Raw genomic sequence first — 17126 nt, forward strand, 5'->3', positions numbered from 1 at the left:
TAAGAGTATAAAAAAGCCTGGGACTAAACTGTTGAACTAGATGATGGTTCCTCTGAATTTTAAAATGCTATGATTCCATACTATCTGAAAGCTAGGTATAAATTTTCAATCAACTATTCACTTATAACATGAAATAGTGGTCTGAATGTGCTGATATATCTCTTAGCACTATCTAAAACAGATATAACCATTTCACCATTTAAAACGGAAGAAAGCTAGCTTTTAACTTTCTTTTGTAAGGGATCATGCCATCCTATTTTTTTAAGAATCCCTTCATTAAAACTAATAAAAAATATCATTACCTTTTACCAAACACAGAGGCTTTTCTTTCAGATGTGGGTTTGTTTATATTCAACTTTCCAAAGGCTGGTTTCTCTTTGCTTTAACAAAATGAAAAGAACAAACTTTAAAAAATAAATATAAAAAAATATTAGTTTAAGAAATTTTTGGAAATATGTTGGAACTAGCACCTCTTTCCCATTACCTATAAAAATAATTCAGAATCATGAAAATTTTTAGTAGCAATCACAGCTGTTACAATGGGATAGGCTAACACCATGCACGAGTAATAATGCTAAAATGTTAAGAAAGCAGAAAAAAACCGTATCTACATTCTCATTTCAATTATTTTAATGTATGTACATTTATGGATAACCTTAAAGGAAAAAATTTAAAAATAGGTATCTTCAATCATAGGATGATAGCTACATTTAACAATTTTCTTTTAAGGCCTACTCTATTAGAATGCAGCTACACCTAAGAACATACATTATGTAAATAACAAACCTAAAACATTGCCAATGTCAGCCTTTTAGTTTTCAATATAATTCAAGACATAAATCTTTTAGTGCATGTAATGTGTAACAATACAAGAAATTTCTGATTTCAGAAGTTAAAGACACAAATAATTCAAATTTCTAAAAGTAGCTGAGGCTTATACAATGTAAACCTAAGTAATTTAAGTACAATTAGCAAGTAACTCGTACCTTGGTATCAGAGGATTGATATAGCCCTCAGTGGCTTACAAACAGCCTTCTCTTAATTAGAACAAACTCACGGAGAAAAACTAGTTTATGATAGTATAATTATATACCCTTTTCCAGTGAATACTGAGAAAACAGTTTGGAGAAGTGGTTCTGTAGGTTCTTCAAAACTGCAGCTTATCATTGAGCAAATAATAACCGACAATTTTGCCAACTGGATATACTTCAGTAAATTCAAAGTTCTAGCAATAAGCCTGCTCAAATAAGCAGGTCTAGAATAAAGGAGGAAAATAAGAAAGAGTGCTGAAAGGGAATTAACAATCCTTTTCAGGGGTTGTTGGGCAAAATATGTAGCTTTGGAAATTTAAGGAACAAATGAGATAAAACACAACTAATAACATGCCAATTTTTAGCCTTCATTAACCCAAATTAGGTACCACTGTGAACAAACAAGATTCATAAGAACATCACTCATAGTATATTTTTGTGTTAATCATCTTTACAGATTTCTTCGTCCAAAATGGTAACGCATGAGGTACTTACGTTTGAGGGGTATGGAGGCCTTGTTTATTGAAATCCTGAGACCTTAAATCCTGCATGGAGAGGCGGCCAGCACCACCGGTGGAAACTGAACTGCGCTTCATGCTTACTACCTGCATTCATGAATTCAGTATTAAAACATCTTTCCAGATATAGATGCTACATTAAGCACCAACTGTTATCTTCATCCTCAAACAGAAAACAGCCAAGTTCCACTGTTTCTTCAAGATAATCTTTTCCTGGGCCCTTTTGTTAATATAAGGTGAAGTTCTCATTTGCAGGGAATGTGTACTTAACTTCATTTAAAAATATTCAACACACACGAATATTGACTAACTGCCTACCATGTACACCTGAGTGTGCAAGGAAATTGAAATGACACAATGATAAATAAGGTATAATTTCTGCCTTCACATATCTACAGTAGTTAAAGCCCTGAAACCTAACCCTGATCACCTTACTGCTGTTGGCTGCACCTTTTCATTGGGAAAGTCAGAGGTTATCTGACAAGAACTACCTCAAGATGTTTCCTTTACTTTGGTCTTAAGAGAATACAGCTATTCTGTTTTCTTTTCCTAACATCCATCCCTCTTGCTCTGTCCTTAACCCAGTTTCCCATTTATATTAAATTAGTGCCCCTTTTACTTCAATCTCCCTTCCAACAAGGATCAGTTATCTGGTCCACAAAATGGTCTACAGTTTATGTCTCAAAATAAACATTTCATTTCCTTCATACCTACTGAAACAGTTGCCTCCTAGAATACTCATGACTGACAAATCTTTTGATCCTATCTCATCTTTGTGGCATTAGACACTATACACCTAGATCTCTCAGGTTCTGTCTTGGTTTCCAGCGAAGTGGACATTTGTGGTTATCCTGTCACTTCTCTGGGCTCTCCTTTGTCTTTTAAACTGATTACACTCTTTCTACATGGTATGGCCACCTATTTCTTTTACTTTATACATTTCTGCTATCCATTCAACTTTCCCATTCACTTATACGTGCACTCCAAATCTCCACTTAAAATGTAATTTAAGATTAAGACTTTCCTACACGCCCACTAGGACGTTACACTAGTATCTCAAACGCCACACCTCAAACCGTTCTTCATCTTGTCCCTCCTCTCCCTGCTCCCATCAATTCTTCCCCTCTCCTCCCTCCAGACTCTGCTCCCCACCAGTGTGCCCCTAGGTCCTCCTCTTCTCCCTTGGAAGTCACTGTCTGTAGAAATTTATTGTACTCCGGGAAACTAGCGCCTCGCACAGACTCGGCCCGGAGGCCTCTCAAAATAGTAGACTAAAACGTTGTCAGGGCCGCTAAATCTAAGGTGTTGGCGCCATCGCTTTCTCCCTTGAGAACAGTTCTGCCGGCACAAAATTAACTCAAAGTCATTAGTTACCTTTCTTCCAGTTTCGTGACACAACCCAGGGACCGAATTTCTGTAACCCGTGCAACTACTCACGGGGCAGGACAGCACCCGCCAAAACACCCAACTCCTCCCTGCACCCGCCGGCGCAGTTCGAATTTTAAAATCTCCGCTGGCGTCTGCGTCATCACGTACGTCGAACGCGTGCGCAACTCTTACGCGCCGCTCCCCGTCGCGGGAATTCTGCGTAATGCTGGCGTCCTGTCGTCTCACTCAGCACACTGGCATGTCTGGTAAGTGCGAGCGTCTCCTACAAAGTCTGGTCGGATTTCCTAAAGTTAACGCTGAAGAGACTGGCGCTGTACGTCTCTGAGTAGCTGACAGAGCTCTCCAAATCGCCCTGGAAACACCTTTTCCGTACAGCAACATGGCCGCGCCCGTTGGGTCGTAGAAAAAGAAATTTTCTTTGCCATGAAAGTGGCGTCTTTCATGACCACGGTGTAGAGGGTTGTTTCTTTCATGATGCAAGTCTGGGAGACGTCGTGCAGTTTTTCTGAAAGGGGAAACGGTGAGGTAGGAGATAGTGACTGCTGAGTGTGGGTGTACCTGGCTTCGAGGATCCCGGTGTGGCTGCCGCTAGGGTTCGGGTTCGCAGTGTGCTCGCTAGGGTTTCATGGTCCTCTAGTGGTGGTCCCCGAGTGAAGCTACGAGGAACCCAAGGGGGTGAGGGGTGGAGGTTCGGGTGTGAAAGGGAGAGGTAGGAAGGGGAGAGAGAGGGGGAGAGAGAGAGAGAGAAAGAGAGATTAAGCACAGTAGTTTACTTTGCTAAAAAAGGACTTCCCTGCTTCCCTGAGTTTGAACTCAAAGACATGTACTGCCCAGTACCTGGAGAGTGGTGGGGGTGGGAGAAAAGCTTTGAGCCAAAGTCCTGATACTGATTCTTGGAGCAGTTTTGCAGTTACCTACAATTGTAATTTTGGGCACGTCACCTTTTCTGAGTTTCAGTCTTCTTGACTAAATTTCTTGCTTTCATTAGCCATTACATTACCTCCTCACCACAAGTGGTGACTCTGAAAGGAGGGCCAATACCAGGATTACCATCACTAATAGCATTTGTTTGAACAGTTGCTATGTGTCAGGCACTGCACAGCATTTCATGTAGATTATCTCATTTAATTCTCTAAACTGCCTCCTGAGATGTCATAAACAATGATGAATTTGAGACTCTGTAGTAAGAGTAAATAACTTGACCATGGTCATACTGCTAACACTACATGGAGTTAGAAGTTTGGTTCTAAATGCTATTACTAGCTGTGCTGTTAAATACTTATTCTGTCCCCCCTGTTAGGTTCTCCATTATACTAGATTTAGTAGGCAATACCCAGAACTTTACCATTGTTTTTTTTTTTTTTGGTAAAAAGATAAGGAAGTTTTGAAAAAACATAGTTGCTGAAGGAGGACTGCTCAGAACCAATAACCTTGCAATTTTGTTAGGGTTTGGTACTTCTGAAATCTGTTAAAATTGCATCGTGCTTAGCCTAGACCAGTCTTTCATTTTATGTTTTTTAGTACTCCGTTGGTAGAGTGGTTAAGTATGGCAGTGTTAATGGGCTGACTTATTGCGGCAAATGTGCTTTGAAAAAACAGGAGCTGACCTCTCTGTGACCTCTCTAGGTTTATCTCATTAAAAGGATGAATTCACATAGGTAATGTAGTATTCTTTGCTTTGACAGGATATTCTCACCTTTAAGAATTGAATGACTTCCTGACTTGGAGGATGTGGACCTAGTGGCTAGATTAAAAGCGAACAGGAGGTTGTGTGGAGGGCCCAGGAAGATAAGAGGATTCAATTGGGATTCCAGAAATAAGATCACATTTTCATTCTCTTTTGCTAAATTGGCTGAAAAATTAGAATTATCAACCCTGTAATTAAAAGTTTATATTAAAACATTACATTTTTCCTTAACATATCACGAATGTCAGATTCTCTTTTGTGTATATGTTAAGTTTATATACTTGCACATGAAATCTACCTGTGTATGTGAAGTATATTTTTATTGAAATGCAGGACATTTAAGAAGTTAATCTGGAAAATTGGGTTTTACATCTAGACTCTCATTTCCAGAGTTTTTTTTTTTTTCTTTCTTTTTTAAGAGAAGAGAATGTCTGTGGTGCACCAGCTGTCACCAGGATGGTTACTAGATCATCTTTCTTTCATTAACAACATAAACTATCAACTTCACCAACATCATGAGCCTTGTTGCAGTAAAAATGAGCCCACTTCATCTGTCCACTTTGATTTTCTTCAAATGGATTCTTTGATCTCTTTGGGAACCTCTGCTACCGTTATTGCTTTTGACTCTACCACTAAGCCAGATAATGATGCCAGAGGAAATTGCGAAATCTTCATACAGAGATATGTTTTTCGATCTGAGCTATTTAATGTCACCAAACCTTATATAACTCCAGTTGTTCACAAAGAATGCCAACAAAGGAATGAAAAGGAAGATCCAATGGATGGTATTAAAGAAGAAAACCGCATTTCTATTATTGGGAAGGTAGAAAGTTTTAATACATTTTTCTATTTTTCTGCAGAACATGCAGAAGTTTATTATTCCAATATCTTCTAATTTACTAAGTCTAAAAAACAATCCATAAAGCATAGGAAGGCTTTAGTTATAGCCAATGTAATTTTTAACTCTTTCCTAATGTTCTACCATTCTTAGAAGACCAGATGCATATTTCAAAAGTAAGCAAAGTTTGCTCAAAAGTGAATGCTCTGTAAATTAAACAAAACTAAACAACAATAACAAAAAACCCTTTCTGCTTACTCATTTGTATTAATCGCATGTTTTTACAATTGTTTTTGTTCAACAACATGCTGCTTTGTCTGCAAAATCCTAAAGCAGTTTATGGATTTTGGGAGATTCTTAGAGACCTGTCCATTGGGGATAAGCTCATATAATGAAGTTTGCAAGAAGCGTGATATTTCATAAAGTTTTTAATAATAAAAGAAAGCTACTATAGAAAATTGTATATGTTCTTAAAGCTTATGTATTTGTGTATACACTGGTGCAGTCTTTTGGTGAAGTTTCAAGAATGCTATACAGGATCAATAATTATGTTTTAATACTTTTTATGTTTCTGAAGAGTTCAGAGGTGATTATACAAAGTCCATTTCAGATAGATTATATTAACATTTTCTTTGTTAGAGATAGGAATAACTTTGTTACTCACCCGCAAATGTTTGAGATCTTTCTGTGTGCTGTTGTACATACAGGGATGAAACAAGATAAACATAATTGGTACCCTCATGGATCTTAGAATTGAGATCCATGAAGAAAGATATTAAATAAGAAAGCATGTTGAGAATTAGAATAAGGCAAGTGATAGGGATAATTTACTACATTGTTCTAGTTTCCTGAAGTAGAACTTTTAATATTCTTATAATTTCTTCTGTCTTTCTTTTCCCTTGGACAAATACTTATTGACCATTTGCTGTGTGTCAGGCGTAAGAAAGAAAATATATAGTGTCTGAGATTTCAGTAAAATAGTATATAGATTATTTATCAATACTATTACTAATTCAGAAAAATAATAACAAGCATTTACAGTTTACTAAGTATGGGCATCTTTTAATGTTTTCACTTATGTTGGGTAAATTTCTCATTTTAATATGGAAAAATATAGATGGGTGTATGTAATGAGTTATCTTGACAAAACTTACCTTAATTCTGATATGCTAAGGCAAATTGTACAATTAGCTTAATCTTCAGTCCATTTATTTATCCAGCCAGCAAACATTTATTGTTAGCCTGCTGGGAGTATGCTACCATGTAAGCACTGGTGTTTCAGCAATAAGAGGTATAAAGTCCCTGCTTTATTTTGCACTGTTTTACATGTTCCTTTCTATGCAGTTGTTAGACACAGAACAGTGTTAGTATATTTGATTTGTACCTAGCCCTCAGATCAATCATAAAGAGCTATTGAAAGTGTACTGGATTTTTTTTTTTAACGATAGTATATGCATAGTTCATCTCCTCAGAAATGAAGTTGAGAATTGTACAATATACATCAACTGATAGATGATACTAGTAACTTTATACAGTGTCACAGTTTTCTTGTGTTCCATGGATGCCTGTGCTACATTTTATCATTGGTACTAGCTCTTATTAATAGCAGATAAGGCTTAGGTGACCTTACATCACTTATTAAGCTTGTAATAATAATAATAATAATAAATAGTAATTTAAAAAAAAAAGTCCCCAATTTTTTTATTTGGAAAGCTTATTTCCTTAGTCCATACACTTTTCACTGATTTTGACCTTACTAGTCGGTTAAGCTCTTAAAGACAGATACACACTAAGGAAAATGTGATAAAAAAGAAATACTAATATATTTTAAAATATCAGTATTGTGGTAGATGGCAACATAATTTTCTTCCTGTAATTTACTCTTTAGAAGCGTAAAAGATGTGTTGTTTTCAATCAAGGTGAATTGGATGCTATGGAATATCATACAAAGGTAAGCTGTAAAATGTTCATTATGACATTGGAAGATCAATGTGAAGTAGTATAAAACAATATAAATAAGGATGTTCTTAAAAATTAAACAATTATTTTCATCAAAGTTAGAATTTAATAGTGGAGTGATTTTTTTTTTCTTTTATGATTTCTGGATTTTTGAGTCATAATTAAAAAGGTATTTCTTCTTCCAGGCTCTAAAAGAATTTTCCCATGGGAAAAAAATGAAAGAATTTTACCATGTTTTTTTCTAGGATATTATTTCATTTCACATTTATATCTTTGATTCATTTAGATTTCATTGTGGTGTGAAGTGTGAGTTACACATACACATACGTATTTGAGTTTATTTCTGGATTTATGACTTAATTTGTTTATCTTCCAGTCTCTTTTCATGTTTTATAACATGAGTATGTTTTAATATTTGGTATGCTTACCCTTCCTTTTATCTGAATTTCTCTTTTACAGAATTTTTCTGTTTTCTTTGTTTGTTTATTTTCCCACATGAATTTCCCATTAGGATCAGTTTAATTCTGGTTAGAAAAAAGAAGCAATTGGAATTTTTATGGCATCAAGTTAAATTTATAAATTAAATTAGGGCCTACTGACATCGTTAAGATGTTGATAACACAAATATGTTCTTTCCATTTGTTTCAGTTTCTATTGTCATTCCATAAGATTTTCTTTATAAAAGTCTTGCCAATTTCTTAAGTTGCTGTGGTTTTTTTTTTTTTTTTTCTTTTAATCTCTGGGGTTTTCCAGTTCATATTTATAACTCCTGAAAATAGAAATACTTTATATTACAGCTTTCCAATTATTTTATCTCTAATTTACTTCTCATTTGTAAATGTATAGGCTGGAAAATACAATATTAAATCATATTTATGACAGTGTATATCCTTGTCTTGTTCCTGACTCAGTGGGGATGATTTCATTACTAAGCATAATACTGGCTTTTGGACTGACCTGCAAATAGCATGTAAGGAAGTTTCCATCTGTTCTTTTTTATTACCTTTTAAAAAAAAATATTGATTTATTTGAGAGAGTATAAGAGAGTGAGCATGAGCCGGGGCGTGGTGGGGGGAAGTGAGGAGGGGGAGCAGAGAGAGAGAGAAGAGGGAACCTGATGTGGGGCTCAATCCTAGGACCCCGGGACCGTGACCTGAGCCGAGGGCAGACGCTTAACTGACTGAACCACCCAGGCACCCCCCATCTGTTCTTATTTATTGTTGTTATCAAACATGGTTATTGAATTTTATGAAATGTTTTTTAAGCATCTGTGGAGATTGAATGGGTGATTTTTCTACTAATATTTCCCTTTAATTTTTCCTCATGTGTAACCATCCTTGTGTTTGTAGTATATATTCCAGATGACCAGCTGTCAGTGCCTCTCCTCACTCAGAGATGCATGGTAAATTGTCTCCTGTTTGCCTGGTGAATCATGAGGTTTCTCAGTCTGAATATTTGGAAACGGGCACCATTCTTGGCCCTTTGGGAACTCCCTGCACTATTTCTTCTGTCTTTTGGGTAGTTCTTTTCCTGGTCTTGGATAATTCCCTCATACACTTAAGCACATCCGTACTTAGGGGAATTTCTCCAGTGTGACTGCCTACAGATTACATAGTTCTCTGTCTGGGTAGCTCTTTTCTGTCTGGTACTCTGTCCTGTGAATTCTTGTCTTGACCTCTCTATATTCTCTGCTTTGTCTACTCAGCTCTGGATTTTTCCTAGGCTCTGTTCAGATTCTTCTTTCTTTTGGCCTGGAAATTTTCTAGGCAGTTGCCTGGGGCAGTTATATGATTTTATGATTACTTACCTATGATTTCTTTCATTGTCCTTTATTGCCTGATGTCCTGTGTCTTGAAAGCTGTTGTTCCTGAGACTCCATCTTTGTTGAAAGTAGAAGTCTTTGGCTGCTTTGAATATTTTTTCTTTATCATTGATGTTTAGCAATTTGATTATGATGTTCCTTAATGCAGTTTTCCCCTCCTCCTCTGTTTGTTGAGCTTGAATCTATGAATTAATAGTTTCAGCAAGTTTGGAAATTTTTTTGGCCATTACCTCCTCAAATATTTTTTCTGTCCTCTTCATTTTGGACACTTTTATTATGTTATTTTCAAGTACACTAATCTTTTCTTCTTCAATACCTGCTGTTACTACAACCTAGTATGTATTTCCTTTTTGCATTGAACAGGCATACCTTGTTTTATTGTGCTTTGCTTTATTGCACTTTGCAGATATCACACTTCTTAAAAAATGAAAGTTTGTGGCAACCCTGCATCAAGCAAGTCTTATCAGTGCCATTTTTCCAACAGCGTTTGCTCACTTTGTGTCTCTGTGTCACATTTAGATAATTCTTGCAGTATTTTAAACTTTTTTGTTATTATAACATTTGTCATGGTGATCTGTGATGAGTGATCTTTGATATTACTATTGTAATTGTTTTGGGGCACCACAAGCTGCACACATATAAGATGGCAAACTTAATTGATAAATGTTGTGTGCTCTCACTCCTCCACCAACCAGCCATTCCCCTGTCTCTCTCCCTCTCCTTGGGCCTCCCTATTGCCTGAGATACAGCAGTCTTGAAATTAGGTTAATTAATAACCCTGCAGTTGCCTCCAAGTGTTCAAGTGAAAGGAAAAGTTGCATGTCTCATACTTTAAAATTTTTTAAAAGATTTTATTTATTAGAAGTGAGTGAGAGAGAGAGAGCACGAGCAGGGGAAGGGGCAGGGGGGAAGCAGAAACCCTGCTGAGCAGGGAGCCTGATGCAGGGCTCCAATCCCAGGACCCTGGGATCATGACCTGAGCCAAAGGCAGATGCTTAAATGACTGAGCCACCCAGGTGCCCCTGTTTTTTTTTTTTTTTGAGAGTGAGTGGGGCGAGGAGGGGGGGAAGGGTAGAGGGAGAGAGAGAATCTTAAACAGGCTCCATGGCCAGCATGGAGCCCAACTTGGGGCTCGATCTCATGACCCTGAGATCATGACCTGAGCTGAAATCAAGAGTTGGATGCTTAACCACCTGAGCCACCCAGGAACCTCAACATGTCTTATGCTTTAAATCAAAAGCTGGAAATGATTAAGTTCAGTGAAGAAGGCAGATCAAAAGCCCCATGCACCAAAGTGTTAGTGAAATTATGAATGCAGAGCAAAAGTTCTTGAAGGAAATTTAAAGTGCTAACCCAATGAACATATGAATGATAAGTGAAATCAGCCTTATTGCTGATATGGAGAAAGTTTGAGTGGTCTGGTTAGAAGATTGAACCAGCCACAACATTCCCTTAAGCCAAAGCCTAATCCAGAGCAAAGCCCTAACTCTCTTCAGTTCTATGAAAGCTGAAAAGATGTGTGAGGAAGTTGTAGAAGAGTTTGAAGCTGGCAGAGGTTGGTTCATGAGGTTTAAGAAGCTGTCTGTATAACATCAAAAGTGCGAGGTGAAACAGCAAGAGCTGATGTAGAAGCCGCAGCAAGTGATCCAGATGACATAGCTAAGATCATTACTGAAGGTGGCTACACTAAACAGATTTTCAATATAGACAAAACAGTCTTCTATTGGAAAAAGATGCCATCTAGGAATTTCATAACTAGATAGGAGAATGCCTAACTTCAAAGTTTGAGAGAACAGGCTGACTCTTGCTAGGGGCTAATGAAGCTGGTGACTTTAAGTTGAAGTCAGTGCTCATTTACTATTCTGAAAATTCTACGGCCCTTAAGAATTATGCTAAATTGGGGCACTTGGTGGCTCAGTTGGTTAAGCATCCGACTCTTGATTTCAGCTTGGGTCATGATCTCGGGGTCCTGGGATCAAGCCCTGTGTCAGGCTCCGCACTCAGCAGGGAGTCTGCTTGAGGATTTTCTCCCTCTCCCTCTGCCTCTCTCTCTGCTAATGCTCTCTCTTTCTCTAATATAAATAAATAAATCTTTAAAAAAAACTATGCTGAATTTACTATGTGTTTGCTCTATAGGTGGAGCAACAAAGCCTGGATGACAGCACATCTGTTTACAACATGGTTTACTGAATCTTTTAAATCCACTGTTGAGACCCACTGCTCAGAAAAAAAGATTCCTTTCAAAATAGTACTTATTATTTTTAATAATGCACCTGGTGACCCAAGAGCTCTGATGGAGATGTACAGTTAGATGTATGTTGTTTCCATGCCTGCTCACACAAAATCCATTTGGCAGCTCATGGATCAAGGAATAATTTTGACTCAAGTCTTATTATTGAAGAAATACATTTCATAGGGCTATAACTTCCACAGACAGTGGTTCCTCTGATGGATCTGGGCACAAAGTCAATGGAAAGTCTTCTGGAAAAGTTTTACTATTCTAGATGCCATTTGAACATTTGTGATTTGGGGCACCTGGGTGGCTCAGATGGTTGAGTGTCTTCCTTTGGCTCTGGTCATGATCTCCAGGTCCTGGAATTGGGCCCCGCATCGGGCTCCCGGCTCAGTGGGGAGTCTGCTTCGCCCTCTCTCTCTGCCTTTCCCCCTGCTTCTGCTCTGTCTGTCTCTCTCTCAAATGAATAAATAAATAAGAAAATCTTAAAAAAACCCACAAACATTTGTGATTCATGGGAAGAGGTCCAAGTGTCAACATTACCGGGAGTGTGAAAGAAGTTGATTCCAACTCTAAGGGATGACCTTGAGGGGTTCCAGACTTCAGTGGAGGAAGTCACTGCAGATGTGGTGGAAACAGCAAGAGAACTAAAATTAGAAGTGGAGCCTGAAGATGTGACCAAACTGCTGCAAACTCATGATAAAGCTTTAGTGGATGAGGGGTTGCTTCTGATGGACTAACAAAGAAAGTTGTTCCTTCAGGTGGAAAACTACTCCTGGTGATGATGCTGTGAACATTGTTGAAGTGACAACAGAGGACTTAGAATATTCCATAAACTGAGTTGGCAAAGTAGCAACAGGGTTTGAGAGTATTGACTCCCAGTTTGGAAAGAAGTTCTACTGCGGGTAAAATGTTATCAAACAGCATTCATGCTACAGAGAAATCGTTCATGAAAGGAAGAGTCAATTAATGTGACAAACTTCTTCGTTGTTTTATTTTAAAAAATTGCCATGGCTACCTCAGCCTTCAGCAACCACCACCCTGAGTCAACAGCTATCAACACAGAGGCAAGACCCTCCACCCACAAAAAGAATATGACTTGCTGAAATTTCAGATAGTAGTTTGCATTTTTTAGCAATAAGGTATTTTTAAGTTAAGGTATATACATTGTTTTAAAGGATGTAATGCTATCGAATCTTTAATAGACTATGGTACAGTGTAAATATAACTTTTATTTGCACTGGGAAACCAGAAAATTAATTTGACTCACTTTATTGCAATAGTCACTTCATTGTGGTGGCCTGGAACTAAACCCCCAGTTTCCTGTATGGGATTAGGAATTTTTATTTTTAACAACCTCGAGGTGATTCCAATGGAGGTAGTCCAAATACCGTATTTTGAGAAAGACTGCACCAAGGGGGGCGAAAAAGGTAATGATTATAGAAAAGAATATATAGTCTGATTTATAAAATATAGGCGAATCTTTTGCAGCTTACAGCCCTTGCCTTCAAATGACTGATTTTACTGTGATAACTTGACTTTATTCCAGTGGTCCAGAACCTAACCTACAGTATTTCTGTGGTATGCAGTTTGTTTCTCTAGAAGCTCAATTTTTTTTTAGTAGTTTTGTGTTTCTTTAACATTCTTTTTTTCTGTACATTTTTGAACATATGAATATGGTTATGATAAGTGCCTTATTATATTTTTCTACTTTTGTTCCTAATCTTTTAAATGGGCTGCAAGTAAACCTATCCAGCCTTTTCTACTGTTTGTTCATCTCTGTTATTCCTGTATGTTTCTATTGAGTGATTATTTCTCCATAATATGTTGCATTTTCCTGCTTCTTTATATATCTGGTAATTTTTTATTTTCTGTAAGACATTTCAGTTTTAGCTTTTTGAGTACTACGTATTTTCATATTCCTATAAATATTCTTGAACTTTGTTCTTGGACAAAGTTACTTTGAAACTGGTTGATCCTTTTGTGACTTTCTTTTAAAGTTTTGAAGCTTGTTTTAAGGTTTTTTAGTTAGGACCAGAGCAGTCTTTACAGCTATTTTTTCCGCCACTCATGAGGCAATACCCCTATGAGTCGTCCACCTGATGCCTTGTAAATTAGGAGAGTTTCCATTCTGGCTGGTGGGATCGCTGTTCCCAGCCCTGTGTGAGCTCTGTGGATTGTTCCTCTGATCATTTGACATCATTTCTTTCCCTGACCTTGGGGAAACTTGAGTGGACCTTACTGCAGCTTTTAAGAACTCTCTCTCTCTGCAGCTCTCTCCTCTTTGGTATCCTGCCCTGCAAACTAGCTGCTTTGACCTTTTCAGACTTCCAGCTGCATCCTCTCAACTCAGAGACTCTTGGACTCTGAATGGGTCTCCTTTGCTGCGCTGCCGCCTGCAAACCTTTTCAAGGCAGTAAGCTGGAACAATCCTTTGTTTTTCCTTTTTTAGGGACCAGTAGTTTTCACTACTTGACATCTAACTCAGATAGCCTTTTAAAAAAATTACACTTTATACTTTTTTAAAAAAGTAATGTCTGATGAAAAGTTAAATCTGACCTCTGGTATTGCATCTTGCCCAGAAGTGGAACTTAGATTTTAATTTTCTAATTACTGTATTTTTGCAAAACTTTGTTTATATGTTCATTTAACAGTTACTTTTTTTCTTTACAATTTAAGAAATATAATTCAATGGTAAGTTTATTTTAAAATTAGATCACTAGGAAAATTTAATATTAAATGTGATTTAAACTTAGTTTGCTTTATAGATTAGAAATTCTGCTTTCTCCTAGAAACATTCATGTTATCAAATTCATATTTATTTATTTATTTCAAATTCATCTTAATACATTTTTAAGAATGTGTTTTATATGTGTATTGTTTGGTTATTTAATTTTAAGTGAATTTATGAAGTTTGTTTTATTCCAAATTTAAGAAACAGCAATTTGAAGGTATACTCACACATTCTTGCCTTTACATTTTATCATAAAATTATTTTAGCTTTAAAACATTAATTTCAGGGGTGCCTGGGTGGGTGGCTCAGTTGTTAAGCGTCTGCCTTCGGCTTAGGTCGTGGTACCAGGGTCCTGGGATCGAGCCTCACATCAGGCTCTCTGCTCAGCCGGGAGCCTGCTTCTCCCTCTCCCACTCCCCCTGCTTGTGCTCTCTCGTTGTGTCTCTCTGTCAAATAAATAAAATCTTTAAAAAGAAATAAAATACTGATTTCAATCCATAAGTTCAAATATTCAAAGTATAGTAAGAATTTCATTATTTAGAGAATTATCTTAATGTAAATGGCCTTTTAATGTATCTTAACAAATTTTTCTTACAGATCAGGGGACTGATTTTGGATGGCTCTTCAGAGTTAATCCAAGAAGGTCTCAAAAGTGGCTTTCTTCATCCACTTTCTGAAAAATGGGACAAGTGTAGTGAGCCCATTACTTTACCACTTGATACCTGCAATTTGTCAGAATTATGTACAATGGCAAAGCATTTGCCTTCTCTGAATGAAGTGGATCTTCAGGCATTACAATTGATGGAAGAAGATATGTCTGTTACAGAACAGGATTTATTTTCACGGGTTGTTGAAAACAACTCTAGCTTTACAAAAATGATTACTTTAATGGGACAGAAATACCTGGTGCCACCAAAAAGCAGTTTTCTTTTGTCTGACATTTCTTGCATGCATCCACTTCTGAACTGTAAGTAATTACTATGTTATTAGAAAAATATAATTTTTTTGTGGCCTTGGAAGTCAAGAGCTAGTCTGCTGAATGTGGGTCAGCAGTATGAGGATAGAATAAATGCTTAATTTTCTCTGTGATTTTTTCTTTTAAATTTAATTTTAAAGTTCTGACTTTTGGTTTAAAAACATTTAAAAAATTTGAAAAAAATAAAAAATAAGACTAATGAACAAAGGGTCAAAAAGTAATTGGTCCCCATGAAAGCAAATGTAATTGTTGCTCTGTACTTAAGAATTCACGATATAATTGGGCTTGGCCAAACAATTTTATTTAACTTTTCTTTATAGCAAAGTAGGAACACTTCAGATATGAATATTAACACCATGGCCTTTTAGGTTACATTTTAAGCTAGTGTTACAGTTTATTGTCTAAAATTTCTTGAAATATTTTCTTGTATAATGTCAACAAAATTTAAAGATTGAAGTCCACATTCATATACACCATTTAGAATTTAGATTCTAAAGCTTAACTGTTAATCTTTGAGCTAGTCACTTCACAAAACTGAGCCTCAGTTTCCTAGTTTATAAAATAGTTATGATAATAATCTACTTCTGAAGGTCTTTTTGAAGATTAAATGAATTAATCTGCATCAATTGCTTATCTCAGGGATTTTTATGTATTTAATAGGTCATAATATTCTAAGAAATGAGGTAGGAAAGAAATGTATTGATGAAATTTAATTTAATATGCTCTTGTTTTTGGATATTTAATATAAAAATTTTAAGTTATTAAATGACATAGTTCATTAAGGAAAAGCTTCTTTTAATTGCTATCAAGCCATGTCAAGCCATGAGTGGTTATTCATGTCACAGTGTCATAAATTCTTCAGGGTAAATGACAGGATAATAAACTAATGGGAAAATTATGTTATATTTGAACGTTGTTTTCTGTTCTTTTTTATTTTTGTCACTTTAATAGTTTAAAAACCATTACTTCCTCATTTTAATTAGCACTCTTTTGATTACTTGTGAAATTGTATATTTACCAAAATATAGCTATGTTTATAAAAGCAGAAGGGACAGCTCTTCCTTATAGTAAAATTCCAGTTAATAAATGTAGGTGGAATGATAGAACTAGAAAGTTTCTATTTGGCAACAACATAATAATTAGATTTCAAAATAATAGGTGAAAAGATGAGACAGGAGATATTTGCACAGTCTTAAAGTATCTCTTTACAAGATACTTATTAATTACAAAGTGAAAACTGGAGAAACCTGGTAGACAACCCTTTAACCAAATGATTAAAGATAGTATCACCAATAATGAGACATTTTGACATCTTGTATTTCCTGATTACTTGGTAGTATTCTTGCCAAACATTAATAATCTAAACTTAATCACGAGGAAATACCAAACCCAAATTAAGAGACATTCTATAAAATAACTGGCCAGTAGCCTTCAAAGTGTCAAGGTCATGAGTGACAAAGACTGAGGAACTTTCCCAGATTGGAAGAGATTGAGGAGACATGGCAATTAGATGCAGTGTGTGATCCTGCTTTGGATCCTGGGTTGGGAAAAAAAGACACCTGTAGACAATTGAGGAAGTTTTATTATGGTCAGTGTGTCAGTTTTAAGATAAATTATTTCAAAACGAAGCTTTAAAAAATTAAGCAAAAAATGAAAACAAAACAAAACAAAAAACCCATTTAGGTTTGAAAGGACCATATTAACATGGCTGTCAAGACAAAGGGCATTTACAAATGATTGGTGTCCAGCTAAGTGAGCTGTAGTTATTTTCAGGTAGTCTTTGCAAAAATAGCAATAGGTAAACTTATGTTAAAATCCCCGTGGTACTAAATTATAAGGGAAACCTCAGTTTTTTTAGATTAAATTATTTTATTTGAATAAATGTTGTAAATCCTTTTGTTGCATTCCATTATATTTGTGTCTGTAGTCAATGCACTTT

General features: G+C 36.2%; 2 protein-coding genes across 5 annotated transcripts in view; one reads left to right on the plus strand and one right to left on the minus strand.

Moving 5' to 3' along the window:
• Nucleotides 1–3053, minus strand: part of NDC80 (NDC80 kinetochore complex component) — a 54546-nt gene extending 51493 nt beyond the window's left edge. For 2 of the 3 annotated variants that reach the window (XM_027577309.2, XM_027577308.2), the window contains exons 1-3: nt 2924–3053; nt 1527–1636; nt 303–380 (exon numbers count right to left, since the gene is read on the minus strand). In XM_027577309.2, coding sequence (XP_027433110.1) covers nt 303–380; nt 1527–1627 — 179 coding nt within the window. In that variant the 5' untranslated portion in view covers nt 1628–1636; nt 2924–3053. The remainder of the gene's footprint in view (nt 1–302; nt 381–1526; nt 1637–2923) is intronic. The other variant, XM_027577310.2, reaches the window with a different exon arrangement.
• A 67-nt stretch (nt 3054–3120) lies between these two features.
• The window catches only part of METTL4 (methyltransferase like 4), a 174132-nt gene continuing 160126 nt past the window's right edge, over nt 3121–17126 (plus strand). For both annotated transcript variants that reach the window (XM_027577311.1, XM_027577313.1), the window contains exons 1-4: nt 3121–3183; nt 4624–5448; nt 7352–7414; nt 14809–15178. In XM_027577311.1, the coding sequence (XP_027433112.1) occupies nt 5053–5448; nt 7352–7414; nt 14809–15178 (829 nt within the window). In that variant the 5' untranslated portion in view covers nt 3121–3183; nt 4624–5052. The remainder of the gene's footprint in view (nt 3184–4623; nt 5449–7351; nt 7415–14808; nt 15179–17126) is intronic.

The sequence above is a fragment of the Zalophus californianus genome, chromosome 14 (genome assembly GCF_009762305.2).
Source record: "Zalophus californianus isolate mZalCal1 chromosome 14, mZalCal1.pri.v2, whole genome shotgun sequence".
NCBI classification, from domain to species: Eukaryota; Metazoa; Chordata; class Mammalia; order Carnivora; family Otariidae; genus Zalophus; species Zalophus californianus.